This window comes from Fusarium phalaenopsidis (assembly GCF_050370095.1).
Source record: "Fusarium phalaenopsidis strain FUZ10S chromosome Unknown contig_32320, whole genome shotgun sequence".
NCBI lineage: Eukaryota > Fungi > Ascomycota > Sordariomycetes > Hypocreales > Nectriaceae > Fusarium > Fusarium phalaenopsidis.
Window position 1 is genome coordinate 11,547 of NW_028145397.1, and position 18,229 is coordinate 29,775.

At 39.2% G+C, this 18,229-nt stretch overlaps 4 protein-coding genes across 4 annotated transcripts; 3 read left to right on the forward strand and 1 right to left on the reverse strand.

Moving 5' to 3' along the window:
• Positions 1-9,865: 9,865 nt before the first annotated feature.
• On the reverse strand, positions 9,866-10,939 carry LRP88_12581 (uncharacterized protein; the record flags this gene model as incomplete). Its single annotated transcript, XM_083248974.1, has 3 exons — positions 9,866-10,478; positions 10,616-10,699; positions 10,749-10,939. The coding sequence occupies 3 exons, from the start codon at positions 10,937-10,939 to the stop codon at positions 9,866-9,868; spliced, it is 888 nt and encodes a 295-aa protein (XP_083095211.1).
• Positions 10,940-13,405: 2,466 nt separating this feature from the next.
• Positions 13,406-14,431, forward strand: LRP88_12582 (uncharacterized protein; the record flags this gene model as incomplete). Its single annotated transcript, XM_083248975.1, has 1 exon — positions 13,406-14,431. One exon carries the CDS (start codon positions 13,406-13,408, stop codon positions 14,429-14,431), a length of 1,026 nt encoding a protein of 341 aa, XP_083095212.1.
• Positions 14,432-14,490: 59 nt separating this feature from the next.
• LRP88_12583 (uncharacterized protein) lies at positions 14,491-15,189 on the forward strand (the record flags this gene model as incomplete). The annotated part of the gene is made up of 1 exon (XM_083248976.1): positions 14,491-15,189. One exon carries the CDS (start codon positions 14,491-14,493, stop codon positions 15,187-15,189), a length of 699 nt encoding a protein of 232 aa, XP_083095213.1.
• A 92-nt stretch (positions 15,190-15,281) lies between these two features.
• On the forward strand, positions 15,282-15,718 carry LRP88_12584 (uncharacterized protein; the record flags this gene model as incomplete). The annotated part of the gene is made up of 2 exons (XM_083248977.1): positions 15,282-15,446; positions 15,569-15,718. 2 exons carry the CDS (start codon positions 15,282-15,284, stop codon positions 15,716-15,718), a joined length of 315 nt encoding a protein of 104 aa, XP_083095214.1.
• Between the last annotated feature and the right edge of the window lie 2,511 nt (positions 15,719-18,229).

Genomic DNA, 18,229 nt, shown 5'->3' on the forward strand with positions numbered 1-18,229 from the left:
TATTAGTATTATAAATACGCAATATTCTTTAAAACTCTACTATGCTACTTAGGAGAAGAAATAAATTACTTATAAGATTAAGGACTAGTAGAAAATAATTAACTAGGAAAACAAAGAAGACCTAGGAGCTAAATAAAAACAGCAGCACTAGGACTAGCTATATAGCTAGAATAATACGCATAACTATAATGCCTGCGCAAATAATAAGTATAAATTTAACTATACTAGCTATGCTTTAGTAATATTAAAAAACTAGGCACCTTATCTAATATAGGGCAATAAGTAGATAAATAAGGGAATATATTACCCTAGAAGGCCCTTTACTCTACCACTAGAGTATATAGGCGATAATGCCTAGAACTAAAAGTATAAGTCAGAGGAGAATAATTAAACGCTTTAGTAAATAGCAGAGCTAAATAAAACTACTTTAACCTAATAATAGCGAATAGACTTAGGCTATTATAGAGGTATAAATAAATACCTTACTTAGTTATTAACCTAGAAGGAACCCCTTTTAATTATAATAATAGTATTATTAATAATAAGATTAATTACCTTAAAGTTTTTATTAAAAAAAAAAACTAAGGTATTTTATTTAATATTATATTAAATAAATAATATAATTTTATACTTAGGTACCTATAGTTATAATAATTTAACTTATATTTTAACTAGAAGACTAACTAAGTACTCTCTTTTAATAATAAGGCACCTTTTATAGTAAATAATAACTTAGAATATAATATAAAATCTTAAACTTTTACTAATAGGACTAGAGAAGTTAGGCGGAGGCAAATATAAGATACCTCTCTACCTATAGGGATAAGATATAAATATTAAAAAGGATAAAAATAGTAGCAATAAAGGATAATTATATAAGTTATATAATAGTTTTATAAACTTAAAAAGGACCTAGCTCTATAAAAGAAACTATAGGATAACCTAGAAGAAGAAGAGCGACTTAAGAATATCCCATAGTGATATCGCATCTATAAGAAACTCTTCGCGGAAGAACTTAAAATAGGCCTACCTAAGTATATATACTACAACCTAGAAATTAAGTTTATTAATAAGAAGTAACCTAGCTTTAGTAAACTCCACCTACTTAACGAAGTATAGCTATTAGTATTAAAGAAATATATTAAAGATATAATATAAAAAGGATATATTAGGGAAAGTAAGTTATTTATTAGATACCCCGTTATATTTATTCTAAAGAAGAATAAAAAGCTTTAACTCTATATTAACTTTAGAATACTTAATACTATTATAATTAAGGATTATATACCGCTACCTCTTATTAGCGAATTAAAGGATTAACTTTTTAGCATAAAGTATTTTATAGCACTTAACCTTAAAGGAGCCTATAACCTTATTTAGATTAAAGAAAGACATAAATAAAAAACTACTTTTTATACTAAGTACGGACTATTTAAATACCTTATTATGCCCTTTAGACTTACTAACATACCTATAGTATTTTAATAAATAATTAATAATATGCTACGAGAATATCTAGATATATTTATTATATATTACCTAGATAATATCCTTATCTTCTTTAAAACAAAAGAGAAATATATAAAATATATCTATAAGGTACTATAAATACTATAAGACGCTAAATTACTAATAAAACCTAAGAAAAGTAAATTCTATGCCTTAAAAGTAGAATTCCTTAGATATATTATCTCCTATAATAAGATATATATAAACCCTAAGAAGGTCTTAGTAGTAAGAGACTAAAAAGAATTAACTAATATTAAAGAAGTATAAGCCTTCCTTAGATTTATTAATTATTACTATAAATTCCTTAAAGCTTTTAGATAAATAGCTATATTATTAATAAAACTCATAAAGAAAGATAAAACCTTTATATTTAGGAATAAAGCTAAGGATACCTTTAATAAAATTAAAGAACTTATCCTAAGCGAACTAATACTTAAAATATTTAACCTATCTTAATTAATTAAACTTAAAACCGACGCCTTAGATTTCGCCTTAGGCGCATAGATAGGATAACGGGATAATAAAGGACTCTTATACCTAATCGCATTTTACTCCTATAAGCTATATAAAGCGGAACTAAACTACCCTATTTATAATAAAGAATTCCTTATAATTATTAATACCTTTAAAGAATTTAGGTATTATCTCTTAGAAAGCTAATATTAGATTAAAGTATATATAGACTATAAGAATATTACTTACTTCGCGAAAATATAAGAACTTAGTAGATAATAACTTTAATATGCTAAATACCTCTTAGAATTTAATTATATTATTATTTATATTAAAGAAATAAAAAACAGCAGAGCTAATACTATTAGCTAATGCCCTGACCTAAATATAAGAAAAACTAAGATAAAGGAATAATTCTTATAATTTATAAAGGAAAGATACCTTATAACATATATAATAAGCGAGTGGGACAGACAAGCGAGCGGGATAGCTAGATTATATACTAAAACTAGGATTTTTAAATAATTCTAGAAAATTTATATTAAGCTAAGGAAAGCTAAAAATTAGAAGTTAGCTTAATTATATAATATATTATTAATCCTGATTTTTATAGATTATTAGAAAAATACCCTATAGGGTAGTTTAGAAAAAGTATATTCGCACTGTATAAATAGCTATTTCTCTATAAAGGAGATTTTTTAAAAATCTATAAAAATTAGATATATTTTATTTATGAGTTAAATAGCTAGAAATACTCTTTATAAGTTTCTAGCTATTTTATTAAAGTTTTTATTAAAGTTTAAAAATCCTAGTTTTAGTGCACAGTCTAGCTATCCCGCTCACTTTATCTGTCCCACTCGCTTATCATATATGTTATAATAAATTATTATAATAACTTATATAATAAAATAAGGCAATCTATTATTTATAAAGATCTTAAAATATAATTAATACCTCTTAAATAATAAAAAAATAAATAAATAATAAATACTTAAGGAATTATAATATAACTTTAGATATAAAATTTATAGCTACTTATTATATAAATACTAAGGAATTAATAAAACCCTAGAATAAGTTAAAATAATATTTATTTTTCTTAATATAAAAAAAATTATTTTAATTATTACTAATTAATATAACCTCTATATAAAAACTAAGGCATAATGCTATAAACTATATAGAAAGCTATAACTACTCCTAGTTATATAATAACTATAGGACTTAATTACTATGGATTTTATTACTAAACTACCCCTATTAAAAGAACTAGCTATTAAAAACTTCTATAATAGTATTCTCGTTATTATAGATAGACTTATGAAATTTTCTTATTTTATACCCTATAGAGAATTAATAATAGCAAAAGAATTTACTTATCTCTTTTATTTTTATATTACTAAAATATATAGATTACCACTCGAGATTATTATAGATTAAGGACTACTATTCGCATTAAAATTCTAGCAGAGCCTCATAGGATACTTAGGAATTAATTATAAACTCTCTATTATATATTATAAGGAGATAAATAGATAAATAAAATATATAAACTAAATACTAAAATAATACCTTTATTGCTATATTAACTATAAATAAACTAATTAGGTTAAAAAGCTACTAGCTGCCTAGCTAGCCTATAATATAGTAACTAATAAAAGCACTAAGGTCATACTAGTATATATTAATTTCAGATTTATATTAGATATTTACTAATAATCCCGAGATGCTATTATTAACCCTAAGGCAATCCTTATTAGCGACTAATTATAAAACCTATATAAAGAAATAAGAATAAAACTTAAATTTATTAGAAATAAGATAATAGCATATACTAATAAGAAAAGAATTAAGGGACTAATCCTCTCAGAGGGAGATATAATTTACCTCGCAATAAAAAATATTAAAACTAAATAATAAAATAAAAAACTTAACTATAAATATATTAAACTATATAAGATTAAGTAAAAAATCTTAAAATATAACTATAAACTAAACCTACTACCTAAGGTTAAGCTCTATTTAATCTTTTATATTTTATTACTTAAATTAGCATAAAATACTATCTAAGTAAAAATAAATAAAAAACTAGATATAAAAGTTAATAAACTAAAAGAATATATTATAAAAGCTATTTTTAATATAAATAAAATTAATAATAAAATAATATATTTTATTAAATAAAAGGACTAATATATATAATAAGTAAGTAAAACAAATAAGTAAGTAAAACACTTTCCTTAACCTTTAAAATAAAAATCACTATAAAAATATAATAAATTATCTAATTAATTAAAACTTATCGCTATACTCTTCCCTAGATATCTCAATTACTACCTAATAGGTCCTTATATTATGGCCGGGCTTACCGCAGACACCATAATGCCGAACCCCTAGTCGCGCCGACCTCCCTTAACCACCACTCCGCGATAATTTAGCCACTACCTACGCATCAATATCCATTTAATTAATTACCTACCTTCCTTCCTCTACCGTCATAACCCCTCTTTTCTATAGCTGGGTTCTTTTTGCCCTCCGGCGCTGACTAAGTATCTTATTTACCTCCCAAAGGTCTTTATTCTTAGCAGCTAGTAAGGCAACCCGATGCATAACTGCCTTTATCCCTTTCTTAAGAGACCTTAGGGCTTTAAGGATTAACTCTAGGGAGCTACTTTAATATCTTTTAATTCGTCTTTTAAGATATTCAGACTAAGATCTAGCCTTAAGCATAGTCTTTAGGGTCCTTAAGACCTAATAAGTAGAGGGTTTAGCCCCCTCCTTAATCAGCGTTAGAGTCTATAGCTACATATTAAGCTTTAAGAGTATACTTTCTAGGTTAAGAGGAATAAGCCCGGCTCCTTTAAAACCTCCCTTAATATTTCTTTTTATTATAATAGCTTAATATATAGCATAAAAGGCTAGAAAGAACTTAGTCTTTAAAATATAGGTTATAGAATATCTAATTAGATGCTTTATTTCTCGACTATAAGCCTTTTTAAGTAGCCCAAAGCACCTAACGTTAAGAGGCTAAAGCAGATAAGATAAATAAGGCGGCATATAAAGCGTAATAATATTATTCTCCTCGTAATATATCTTAAAGTCGGCCGAGTGGTGGCTTTTATACCCATCGAGGATTAGAAGACAATAGGGACTAGTTAATCAGTTAGTTATATGCCGATTAAAGTGCTTTAGCCACTCGAGACCTATCTCGTTATTAGTCCAGCCATTTTGAGACGTCGCAATAGCCTAATCGCCCGGGAGGTTGCTTTCTTAGTACCAATTGGCGAGGTGATATTGGCCTGTAACTACGATGAACGGCTGGATAGCCTGGCCTTCCGCATTGATCGCCTAAATGACTATAACCCATTCCCGGTCTCTAGGCTATACTAATTTCGGTCTTCTACGCCTTTCTGCGCCTATAATAATTATTCCGCTCTAAATTAGGCCTATTATAAAGCCAATCTCATTAAAGTTATAGATATTACCTAGGGTAATACTATATTTCGCGATTATATTCTCTATGAGCCTAAACTAATCGCGAATAATAGCTAGATCTTTATATTTAGCTCTCTAATAGTTATATTTATAAAAAAAACGCGTCTTAAGCTCTTAGTATTACTTAATAAAGTTAGAAGCCTAGCGCTTACCGACGGGTAGCGCATCGCGGTCGGCGAGTAATTAATTAGCTATTTTTTTAATACCACGTAGTCGCGGGGGAAATCCTCGCGAATCTAAGTCGAGAATAAACTAAATAATAATCTATTCCTCTAGATCAGATAGTTTCCGTGACTTTGGTATAGTATCGCGTGGAGAAAGAATGCCCTGCTGCCAGCGCCATAGCATCATAGGACTAACTTTATAGATCTTTGCGGCGCATCAGAGAGATAATTTTAGGTTATTTTAAAGGGCTTAAAGAGCAAGAAGGATATTAGCTTCTTTATTTAACTATGACATACTAGGTGGTTAGGAATTAATTAATTAAATAGAGATAATATTAGTTAAGGGATTTTTATTCCACTCGCTTGTCTGTTCCACTCGCTTATTATATATGTTACCTAGACTTAGAAAATATATAAGAACCCCTAGAATACCTTACTAATGTATAGTAACTATTAAAGAATTTTTATTAGTAATAATAGGCATAAAGAGGTTATCTTAATTAATAATATCCATAGCACTAGCTAGCTATGCTTTAGCTACCGCAAAGGATTCTATATTCTCTATAGCCTCTAACTTATCTAACGTCTTAATATTCTAACGAAGCATCTCTGCCCCACGCTCAACTAGCTGACGCTTCTAACGATAAAGACATATTAAATAATTAAGCCATTTATTTACTTACTACTATAAAGAAATTAACTCTAACTCCGCTATCTCTTCTTCTTGCTCCAAATAATATTTTTTTTATATTAAGCGATTAGCTACCTTAGAAGTTAGAAAATACTATAGGGAAGAATAAAAAGAATATACTAGAAAGAAGAATAATACCACGGCTATTATACTTCTAACTACGACGAGTATACTAGGCATAATGCTTATAACCCTCCTTTGCCTAGCATTTTAGCTATCGCGGCTTATAGTAACTATAAGGCATAATTAAAAAACTAATATTTTTAATAAGAAGGGCTTAGGCCTTTTAGTTACGCGTGGCCTTAGAGTCTAATATAGTATTAATAGGAAAGGAAGAATAAGTATAGGACTAAGTTATGCACCTTAGGATATAGCCGCAGAAAGTGGTCTTAAGGATAAAACCAATAGAGAGGGGATATTATATCACGGCACTAATTATAATAACCGCCGGAGTCACATATGGCCCACCATAACCGCCGAGCACCCTGCGACTTACGCTGCTAACGGTATGTACCGTGAGCCTCGAGATAGGACTCACGATCTGGATTACGACTCACCGTGAGCCCTGACTCACGAATCGTGAGCTAGACTAAGTATATAGAATACACTTATTATACTTTCTTATATATTAGCTACCTTAGCTATTAATATAACTTAGTTACACTTAATACCTTTGAGCATATTACCAGACGTAACTTACAACCTATTACTTAGACTACGCCTAACACTCTCTGCCAATATAGACCCTGCACGACCGGTTTATCCCTTGGGAAACACACGATCGTCACATAAAGGCAATAATATATAAGAATGCCTTATTAAGGGCTAAGAACTAAGACCTTTGATAGGCAAATGAGATACTAAGCCGGCGCCGGAGGGCAAGAAGAACCCGACTGCGGAAAAGAGGGGTAATAATAGTAGAGGAAGGAAGGTAAGTAATTAATCAGATGAATATCGATGGGTAGGTAGAGGGCGAATCGTTAAGAAGTGGTGGCCCAGGAAGGTCGGCGTAAGCGAAGGAAAGGCATTGTGGAACATGCGGTAGGACTAGGCATAATATAAGAATATATTAGATAGTTATTGCGATATCTGGGGAATAATATAGCGAATAGTTTTAATTAAGTTTATTGCTTATTATGCTTTTACCGTGGCTTCTTTTTTAAAGGTAAAGATTTTTAATCCGCATGCTTGTCTGATCCGCATGCTTATTATATATATTATTTTAAATAAATAATTAATAATAGGAAGAGGTATTAGGCATCTCTTATTAGAAAGCAGGGCATCCTTATAGATAACTTTAAATTATATATATTAATATATATAATAAGCGAGTACACCAGACAAGCGAGTGCACTAAAAATCTCTACCTTAAAGATAGAAATCGCTATAAAAATACCATAAATTATTTAATTAATTAAAACTACTTGCTATACTCTTCCCCTGATATCTTAATCACTACCTAATAGGTCCTTGCATTATAGCCGGGCTTACCGTAGATACTATAACGCTGAATACCTAGTCGCGCCGACCTCCCTTGACCACCACTTCTCGACGATTCGGCCACTACCTGCGCATCAACATCTATCTAATCAATTGCTTGCCTTCCTTCCTCTACCGTCATTACCCCTCTTTTCTATAGTTAGGTTCTTTTTGCCCTCCGGCGCCGGCTTAGTATCTCATTTGCCTTTCGAAGGTCTTTATTCTCAGCGGTCAATAAGGCTACCCAATGCATAACTACCTTTATCCCCTTTGCAAGAGACTATAGAGCTTCTAAAATTAACTCTAGGGAGCTACTTTAATGCCTTCTAATTTGTCTTTCGAGGTATTTAGACTAAGATCTAGCCTTAAGCATAGTCTTTGGGGTCCTTAAGGCCCAAGGGGTCGACGGTTTAGCTACCTCCTTAACCGGCATTAGCGTACATAGCTATATATCAAGCTTTAAGATTATATTTTCCGCATTAAAAGGAACAAGCCTAGCTCCTCTAAAAGCCCCCTTGATATTTCGTTTTATTATAATAGCTTAAAATACGGCATAGAAGGCCAGAAAGAACTTAGTCTTTAAAACGTGGGTTATAGAGCATCTAATTAGACGCTCTATTTCTTAACCATAAGCACTCTTAAGCACGCTAAAGCACCTAACGTTAAGGGGCTAAAGTAAATAAGAGGAATAAGGTGGTATATAAAGCCTAATAATCTTATTCTCCTTATAATATCTCTCAAATTTAATAAAATAATAACTTTCATAGCCATTAAGAATTAAGAGATAATAAATACTAATTAATCGATTAGTTATATACTGGTTAAAGTGCTTAAGCCACTTAAGACTAGTCTCATTATCAGTCTAGCCATTTTAGGTCATCGCAATAGCCTAATCGCCCAGGAGGTTACTTTCTCGGTACCAGTTAGCGAGATAATATTAGCCCGCACCGATGATAAACGGCGGGATCAGCCAGCCTTCCGCATTAATCGCCTAAATGACCGTAATCCATTCTCGGTTTCTAGGCTACACTGCTTTTAGCTTTTTATGCCTTTTTATACCTATAATAACTATTCCACTTATAATTATACCTATAAGAAAGCTAGTCTTATTAATATTATAGATATTATCTAATTAAATGCTATACTTTGCGATTATATTTGCTATAAGCTAAAACTAATTATAAATAATAATTAGATCTTTATACTTAGCTCTCTAGTAATTATATTTGCGAAAAAAACATATCTTAAGGTTTAGGTATTACTTAATGAAGTTTAAAGCCTAGCGCATACTAATTAGTAATACATCGCGGTTAATAAGTAATTAATTAGCTATTTCTTTTATACCACGTAGCTAGGGGGGAAATCCTCGCGAATCTAGGTTAAGAATAAACTAAATAATAATCTATTCCTTTAGATCTAATAATTTACGTGATTTCGGGATAATATCGCGTTAAGATTATATACTATTATGCCGACGACGTAAGGCATAATAGTCAACCTAGTAGAGCCTTGCAGTTTATCGTAGTTTTAAATCTAGGTTATTTTAAAGGGCCTAAAGTGCAAGAAGTAATCTAGCTTCTTTATTTAATTAAGACATCTCTAGTTGTGAGGAATTAATTGATCAAATGGTGATAATGTTAGATAAGGGATTTTTGGTGCACTCGCTTGTCTGGTGCACTCGCTTATCATGTACGTTACTTGTATTATTCTTAAGGCTATTCCCTCCTTTCTTTGTAGGCTATAATATATAATAAGAGGAAAGGTATATTTAACTACCCTCATATACCAGGGTCAACTAGTTAACCTGATCTAGGCTTGGTGGTTGGGTTGTTTATCAGAGTTGAAGCCCGGTTATTGACGGGATAAGTGAGCGAATAGATACAAGCTTGGTGATGACGGAAAATGGTGTGCTTCTCTGTCTCCCAACTGCATGTATTTGCATGTATTGATTTAGCCTTATCTCACAAGCTTGCCATTGTTTCAACCCCTGAAAACCCTCGGATCGTGTGTTATTCTCTTGTCTCCGCCACCATGTCATCAACCGACCGCCCACTAACATCCCTACAGACGCTCGCTAGTAACGATAACGTCCAAGCTCTGGGATGTGAGGCATCTGCTCATCTGCTCTGGAAGTCGGACTAGGTGCGGCAGCAGATCCACCAAACGATGTATTCGGTGGCGATACTGATGCACTAGGTGGGTTTGAGACGGTTTCGTAGTACTGACGCGAGTACCCAGGTACAGAAGACGGCTGCGAGTGTACCATAGGCTGACTTGTTGGTTGTGGATGTTCTTGACGTTTAGTACGCTTTCTGTACCAGAGGAATGCAATGGCCAGGATGATGAGGGTTCCTACGATAGCTCCAAGGGCTGCAGCTGCTGCAATAGCTGACCTGAGCTTGCCCTTTGTCTCAGTGAGCTCACTTTCATCTACTACAGCTGTATCCGTAGCAGTTGGATCGATGGTATCACCTGATGAAGTAGCGTCGTCTGCGTCGGTGGTAGTAGCTCCAGTGTCAGTCCCAGTCCCGGTATCAGATTCAGTATCGCCTTCGATGGTAAAGTCATCGGTGGTGGTATCCGTATCGTCAGAGTCAGTCTCCGCATCTTGAGTCGTCAATGGTGGCTCCTGGGTGTCCTTGATTGTATGGATAACCGCCCCGCTCGGGAGGTCGTACTCGAATGAACTGGACCCGGTTCGACGTGAAGTATCGCAGTAATAGCCATACTCCTTCATGGCAGGATTCGTAAGGAAAACGCATAATGGGGACTCGGATTTGGAGCTGAGGAGTCAGCCAGGTCCAAAGATGACCATTACTCGTACCAAACAACGCATCCTCCAGTGTTGTGATCGCATATATCGTCTTCAAGATCGTCGTACTCGATGCATCGGGTCCGGGGAGCGCAACTAGATCTGCACCGAGTTAGTTTAGTTGCAGAAGCAGTGATTCACTTACACTGAGCAGCATCCTACAAAACCATCGTCACCCCAGTAGCACTCCCCGTTCGGGCATGTCCACAGAGCATGAGCCGTTCCATCGCAATCAGTGATGCGCTGTTGTCGCTTGAAAAGAAACGTAGGTGCAGCAGTAATGGCAAACTCTTGCCCTGCTGCGAGTCCAAGTAAGAAAAAGAAGAGAACAAACATGGTTGATGAACAGAATGGGGAGGCGGGAGACCCTGCTTTTAAGAATCAGGCTCTGAGATGGGGGCGATGTGCATGCATCTTAGTTGCATCTTGTGCGCCTCGACTCAAACTCGAGTCGTTATTCGCCATGACAAAGACGATCGAGATCTTTAATAGGTCAAAAGTCCAACAAGAACGCCACAAGCTTGGTATTTCTGTTGTGGCAGAAATGGAGAGAGATGAACGGGTAGACCCTTGTCAAAAGCTGAACAATGCGGGTAAGATGGTGTCAAGCAATACAGCCGTAATTCGTTCAACACTTCACCGGTAACTGTAGAATGAGGCTGTGACTGAGCCGTTGACTGTCTGTTTTGGGACTATAGTCAAGCAATGGGAAAGGGACGAGAGTGGTCCATAGAATACAACTAGGGGAACAATCTGGTTACAGAATAACCGCTGTAACAGGCTTCTCTGTGACCTATAAACGAGACTTTCTCTCCAAATTCTGCTCCCAGTCTTTTATCGTCTTGACCAAACCCTCAACCTGCTTCATGGTATTTCCAGCGTGGATGCAGATTCGAATCCTCTCGCTGCCCTTTGGAACTGTCGGAGCAACAATTGGACGAACCGTATATCCCCTCTCCTGGCAGAATTGAGCCAAGCTTCGTGGTTGCGACGTGAATACTGGGATGATTGGCGACTTGGGTGCATCTCTGTTGACACCAAGAGTCGAAGACTGCAAAAGCTTGTGCGTGTGGTTGACAAGTTGCCACAAATGCTTCAAAAGAGCATCTGCTTTGCCACTTGCAAGAAACTGATACGACAATCCAATGCTGGCGAGACAGGGAAATGGCATTGCTGTCGTGTAAATGAGAGTTCGAGCGTAGTTGAGGAGATATTCTCGTGTCGTAGGAGAGCAAAGAACGATGGCTAAACTGTTAGAACCAAACTGTCAATGGAAAAGCAACTTACCTCCAAATGAACTCATTGCCTTGCCAAAAGTATGCAATCGAACAAGGACTTCCTTTTCCAGACCCAGCTCGCACACAAGACCTCTTCCTTGCTTTCCGTAGAGACCAGTCGAGTGTGCTTCGTCAACAATGATGTACCCATTGCTCAGACGTCGCTTGACACAAGCAACAATGTCTTGAAGTGGTGCAACATCTCCGTCCATGCTGTAGACACCTTCAACAAGAATAAAGACGGATTCATCTGCCAATCCCTTGAGAACTTCATCCAGACCTCCGTCTCCTTCAACACAATTGTGCTTGAACGGGATCGTCTTTCCCGCTCGGCTCAACTTCATCCCGTCATGAGCACTCGCATGAATGAGCTCATCGTAAACAATAATATTCCCCGGCTGCGGCAGGCAACTCACAAGCCCCACATTGGCATCAAATCCCGAATTGAACAAGAGTCCAGCCTGGGCGTTGTGAAACGCTGCAATGTCTCGCTCCAGAGACTCTGCCAATGTCGAATTGCCGTCCAACAATCGTGAGCCGCCTGACCCCAACAAAGGAGGGGGAGATGCATGCTTCTCAAGAAAGGAATGATAGGCGGATCTGATCTCTGGGACAAGAGAAAGTGAAAGGTAGGCATTTGAAGAAAAGTCGACATTATCTGCTGGAAACGTAGTCAACCGGCGAAGCTGAGATTTCTCTTCTCTCGCCTTCAGACGAGCCGCAAGGGCTTCCTCCAACTTGGACATTGTTGTTGTTCTCACTGCGGGATTTGTTGAGCGCGATATTTCCCCGCTCGGACGGAGCAAAATGCCGACGCGACTAAGGGCTGTTTATAGGTATTTAAACAGCCCAAGCCCCTTTAGAAAGGAATAACTCGAAATGGCGCCCGTGCCTGCTCTTTTGCGGCGATCCCTACGCGTCCACCAAGTCTACGGGGCGAATACCGACGTGGGCAAGACGATTTTTACTACTGTGCTATGCAATGCCACGACCAAACATTGGAAAGGTGAAAAGACGTCGTTTTTGAAGCCTGTATCTACGGGGGCAGCTCATGAAGCCGACAGCTGGTAGGTATTCTGGAGATTCGATGTTCTGTAGCTGACAATTCAGTCACATTCAAAAATATTCTCCCTTGACGGCCAACGAGACATTGTTTCAGTACGATATTCCATGTAGCCCACACACGGCTGCTAAAGCTTCTGGCAAGGTGTGTTTTCACATGTTGAGCCGAATTTCACTAACATTTCAGCCCATCCCCTCTGATGAAGCTGTCCTAGCAAAAATCCATGACCATGTCTCTCGGCGAGCTTCCGAAGGTCCAGGGTGGCTATTTCTAGAGACGGCGGGTGGTGTCCACTCCCCAGGTCCATCCGGCACGCCCCAGGCCGATCTTTATGCCCCCTTGCGGTCTCCAGTTATTCTGGTTGGGGACTCCAAGCTGGGGGGTATTTCCCAGACGATTGCTGCGTATGAATCGTTGAGAATCCGTGGACACAACATTGAAACGGTTCTTCTTTTCCAGGACATGCAGTATGAGAATTATCATTACCTGAAGGATTATTTTTCCAAGGAGGGAATCCTCGTGGAGACAATCCCTGGACCACCTCCTCGAAAGCCGGATGAAACCGAGGAAACCGAGCAAATGACCGAGTACTATGCATCTCTCAACAATGGCAACATTCGACAAGTCCTCGAGACTCTGGACAAGAAAGGAAAGGACCGCATTGACCGTCTAGAGTCGATGTCTGAAAAAGCCAGCAAGAGTATTTGGTATCCATTCACTCAGCAAAAGTTTGTCACGGCAGACACCATTTCTGTCATTGACTCTGCCCATGGTGATTACTTTCAGGCCCTCAACAAGAATTCGGACCAGCTGTTGCAGCCTGCTTTTGATGGCTCTGCTTCTTGGTGGAGTCAAGGTCTTGGACATGCCAATTCTCGACTGACTCTAGCTGCTGCTTATGCTGCTGGACGATATGGACATGTCATGTTTGCCGAGGCTATTCACGAGCCTGCTTTGGCTCTGGCCGAGATGCTTCTCAAGGGAGCAGAGAATCCCCGATTCAGCCGCGTCTTTTACTCTGACAATGGAAGCACCGGTTGTGAGGTCGCAGTCAAGATGGCCCTCAGAGCAGCAAGACTCCGATACGGATGGGGACCAAACGATAATGTCACTATCCTCGGCCTCAAAGGAAGCTATCACGGAGACACCATTGGAGCAATGGATTGCGCCGAACCCTGCGTCTACAACGAAAAGATTGAATGGTACGAAGGTAAAGGCTACTGGTTTGACTATCCCACTGTCCAATGCGTCAAAGGCAAATGGGTAGTCGACGTTCCTGAAGCTCTTCGTGACGACTTGACTGGCGCAAACCTCGACTCCGTCTCGGATGTTTTCGATCTACAGTCTAGACTCGAAACGGAAGCCTACCAAAAGTATGCACGGTACATTGAGAGCGTCCTCAAAAAGCTCCAATCCGCCGGTCGCAAGTTTGGAGCCCTCATGATGGAACCTGTTGTCCTTGGCGCTGGAGGCATGATTCTAGTGTAAGTCCCCTGATCCTTTGACTTTCTCCGCTGACCATCAGTGATCCCCTCTTCCAACGTGCCCTGATCGACGTTGTCCGCCGATCTCCCCATCTCTTCGGAGACGCGTCCACCCCAACAGACCCACTCTCATGGACCGGACTCCCGGTCATCTTTGACGAGGTTTTTACCGGCTTGTACCGGCTTGGCCGGTTTACCTCGGCTTCATTCCTCGGAGCCGATGCCGATATCGCCGTCAACGCTAAGCTCCTTACTGGAGGATTGGTCCCGCTTTGCACCACCATGGCATCCGAGACTGTGTTTGATGCATTCCAGAGCGATGACAAGAGTGATGCACTTCTTCATGGACACAGTTACACTGCGCATGCTGTAGGATGTCAGGTGGCTGTTGAATCTGTCGGAGAAATGCAAAAAATGGAAGCCCAAGGAGCGTGGAAACAGGCAGAAACCGATTGGGATGATTCTCAGGCAAAGACGGCTTGGTCTGTTTGGTCCCGTGACTTTGTCAACAAGGTGTCACACAGCCCTCAAGTTCTTGGAGTTTGGGCTCTTGGCAGTGTCTTGGCCATCAGTCTTCGCGATGAAGAAGTGGGATACAAGAGCAACGCAGCCAAGAAGCTTCAGGGTCATCTTCGACAAGGTACTGGGGAGTGGAACGCTCACAGCAGAGTCCTGGGCAACGTGTTTTATGTCATGGCCAGTCAAAAGACAAGTCAGCAGAGCATTGACGAGTTGCAGGGTCTGTTGCTTGGAGCTCTGTAATTCGCAGGATAAATGGAGGAAGGATTGGCGGTCGGTAAAAGTAAATTTCTTACGTCACTGCTGTGCCTCTTTGATTCTCCATCAACATCATCATGAACTCTGTGAATTCCCAGGAAAAGCCTCTCGAGTCCAAAACTCGGGAGGCATCGATTGCAGAGTTTATCGACAGAACCAGGCATATCCAGGAGGAGCATCCTGAGGTCGATTTTACCAAGTCGGTCATTGAACCGACCATGAACCTCACCTACGACATCAAGGTATGGCCTTTGACTCTGTACCGAACCACCTAACAGAATAGGAAAATGTCGAAGAAGAAACTCGAAAAAAGCACGAATCTTTAATCACTCTGATGCTTCAAAACACAGGCGACCTGGCAAAGGCGGAAAAGTACCTCATGGAGGCGAGGGACTGTCTCAAGGGATATCCAGACATTCTCAAACAGTTTGACGACATCTACATCAACAAGAGACCTGTATCGGTCATGCTCGGACAGTTGCACGAGTGTATGACCCTCAAGAATGCTCAGTAGCTTATCACAGTACAATCTGCTTCCCCTCACCTGGACCCATAATAGGGCGTGATGACAACCTGAGCTAACGTGTTGGCCAATCAGCTGTGACTAACCATGACATCGTGACCGAGTTTTCGATTTGCCATCGCAGTGATTTGCTATCAACATCAACATGAATGAAAACGGCTTTGCAGATATGGATCTGTTTGAAGGGCTCTTTGATCCCTTTGAGGTAGAGGCTCTGCCCATTCAACCTCAGCCTCGCCCTGCCAAGGTTGGCGGTAGATTCACCAGGGAATCAGTCCGTATCTTGAAAAACTGGCTCGCAGCCCACCAAAGTCATCCTTATCCCAGGGAGGCCGAGAGACGAATGCTTCAGGAGCAGACTGGTCTTACAAAGACGCAAATCTCGAATTGGTTGGCCAATGCCCGTCGACGAGGCAAAATCCCATCGAGTGCTTCGTCACCGCATGGGGAATCCAGGGCGATGGACATTCCTGCAAGGCCAGGGACTCCGGCTGTCAGAAATACATCGGATATGGATCCTCTGCAGAGATGGGTTGATTCACCTCCAGAAGATGAACCTGCAGCCGTGACTGCGATTGCGAGAGCCGTGTCAAGTGCACGACCATTGTCTGGTGAGTGATGAATTGAATGATGTGGGTAGGGTCTAACATGATAGGCTCTACGAGTCCGTATACTCGCCTCTCTCGAACGCCGTCGGTTAGAAGTGGAGAGACTTCACGATCCAGTTCAATCAGTTCTGTCAATTCCTATACCAGTCGATCGTCGTTTGGGCTTAATGAATTGTTTAGTCGCGGCAGTTCTCGACGAAGACGCAGAGCCTACAAAGAAGAGAGACGGTCTCTAGCAACTCCACGCAAAGCTTTCCAATGCACATTCTGCACCGAGACATTCCGAGCGAAGCACGATTGGCAACGACATGAAAACTCTCTTCATCTTCCACTTGAGAGATGGGTTTGTAGTCCTGAAGGACCTCGAGGTCTCAAGGGACAAGATACTTGTTGTGTATTCTGTGGTCAAATTGACCCTGATGATGCACATGTTGAAAGTCATCACTACTCTGCCTGTCGAAATCGACCAATCCAGGAACGAACCTTTAACAGAAAAGATCATCTAAACCAGCATCTACGACTTGTACACAATGCCAAGTTTACAGAGTGGCCGATGAGACAATGGAAGGCGCCATCTCCTGCAATCCGTTCAAGATGTGGTTTCTGCAATCTTGCCTTGGAGACTTGGACTGATAGAGTTCATCACCTTGCAGATCACTTTAAAGCTGGCAAGACAATGGCCGACTGGACAGGTGACTGGGGATTTGAACCGCATATCCTAGAGCTTTGTGAAAACTCTATCCCACCATGTATGTTTCTTCCCAGATGTGTTGCATTTCTAACGTTTTAGACTTTATCGAGACCGAGCGAAATAGTCCGTTTCCATTCGAAGGAAGTAGGACTCTTGTTGAGACACCACAAACTGCATACGAATTGCTAAAGCTGGAACTCGCCTACTTTATGCAGAATCACTTTTATACCAACGCAAGAATGCCGAGCGATGAAGAAATGCAACTGGAAGCTTGTCGAATCATCTTTGCGTCCGAGACATTGTCCCATAATGACTTTGTCTACTTTTCATGGCTTCGAGATCTGGTTCTTTCTAATCCTACCATTACGCAACAGGCTCAATTTGGTCCTATACGATCAACAGCAGAGAGTCGAGTTCCCGCGCTGATGATTAGTGGAAAGAACAAGATCTTTGAAGACTGTCCTTTCGAGATACAGCTACACGAGTTTGTTCAAGCAAAGCAGCTCCTCGGGATGAGTATACGAGACGATGAACTGAAGGAGGAATGCTGCAGGATTGTTGGTCGTTTGGAAGAAGTCTCGGCTACTCCATCTGACTTTATCGCCAACTGGTTGATTAAAGTTATTCATTCACCAGGAGATTGGCTTTCAGAGTTTCGTCAACGAGCTGGTATTGAATTGTTGCCGTCAGCACAGGTTTTGAATCTTGAGGCAACAATTCAGGACTATACAAAGCTCGAACAAGAGATGAGTGCATACCTAGAGATGCAAAGGGTCATTGGGATTGAACCTGATGATGAGGATCTCCGTCGACAAGCTCGGGTCATAATTCATGGCTCAGATACGACACTTCACACTGCAGCAGACGACGATTACTGGTTATCAGCTTTTCGACAACGACATGCCCCAATAGGCGGTCCCCAAACTGGCATGAGACCAGATGCTCATCTCTTGGCTGCTCGATCACTCGTCATGAAGACCAGTACTTCGTTTCTCAACGATCACAACTACTGGCGATGGTTTACAGAAGAACTCCGTCGATGGGTAGCAGCAATCATGTCACCTCACAACCCAGCGAGTCGCGTACCGTCGGATGAAGAGATTCAACATTACGCCAGATGGATCAGCTACAATGAGTAAGTCCAGTTCCCTGGGGATGATCTTGACTAACACAAATAGCGATGACCCTTTCAATCAGACAATT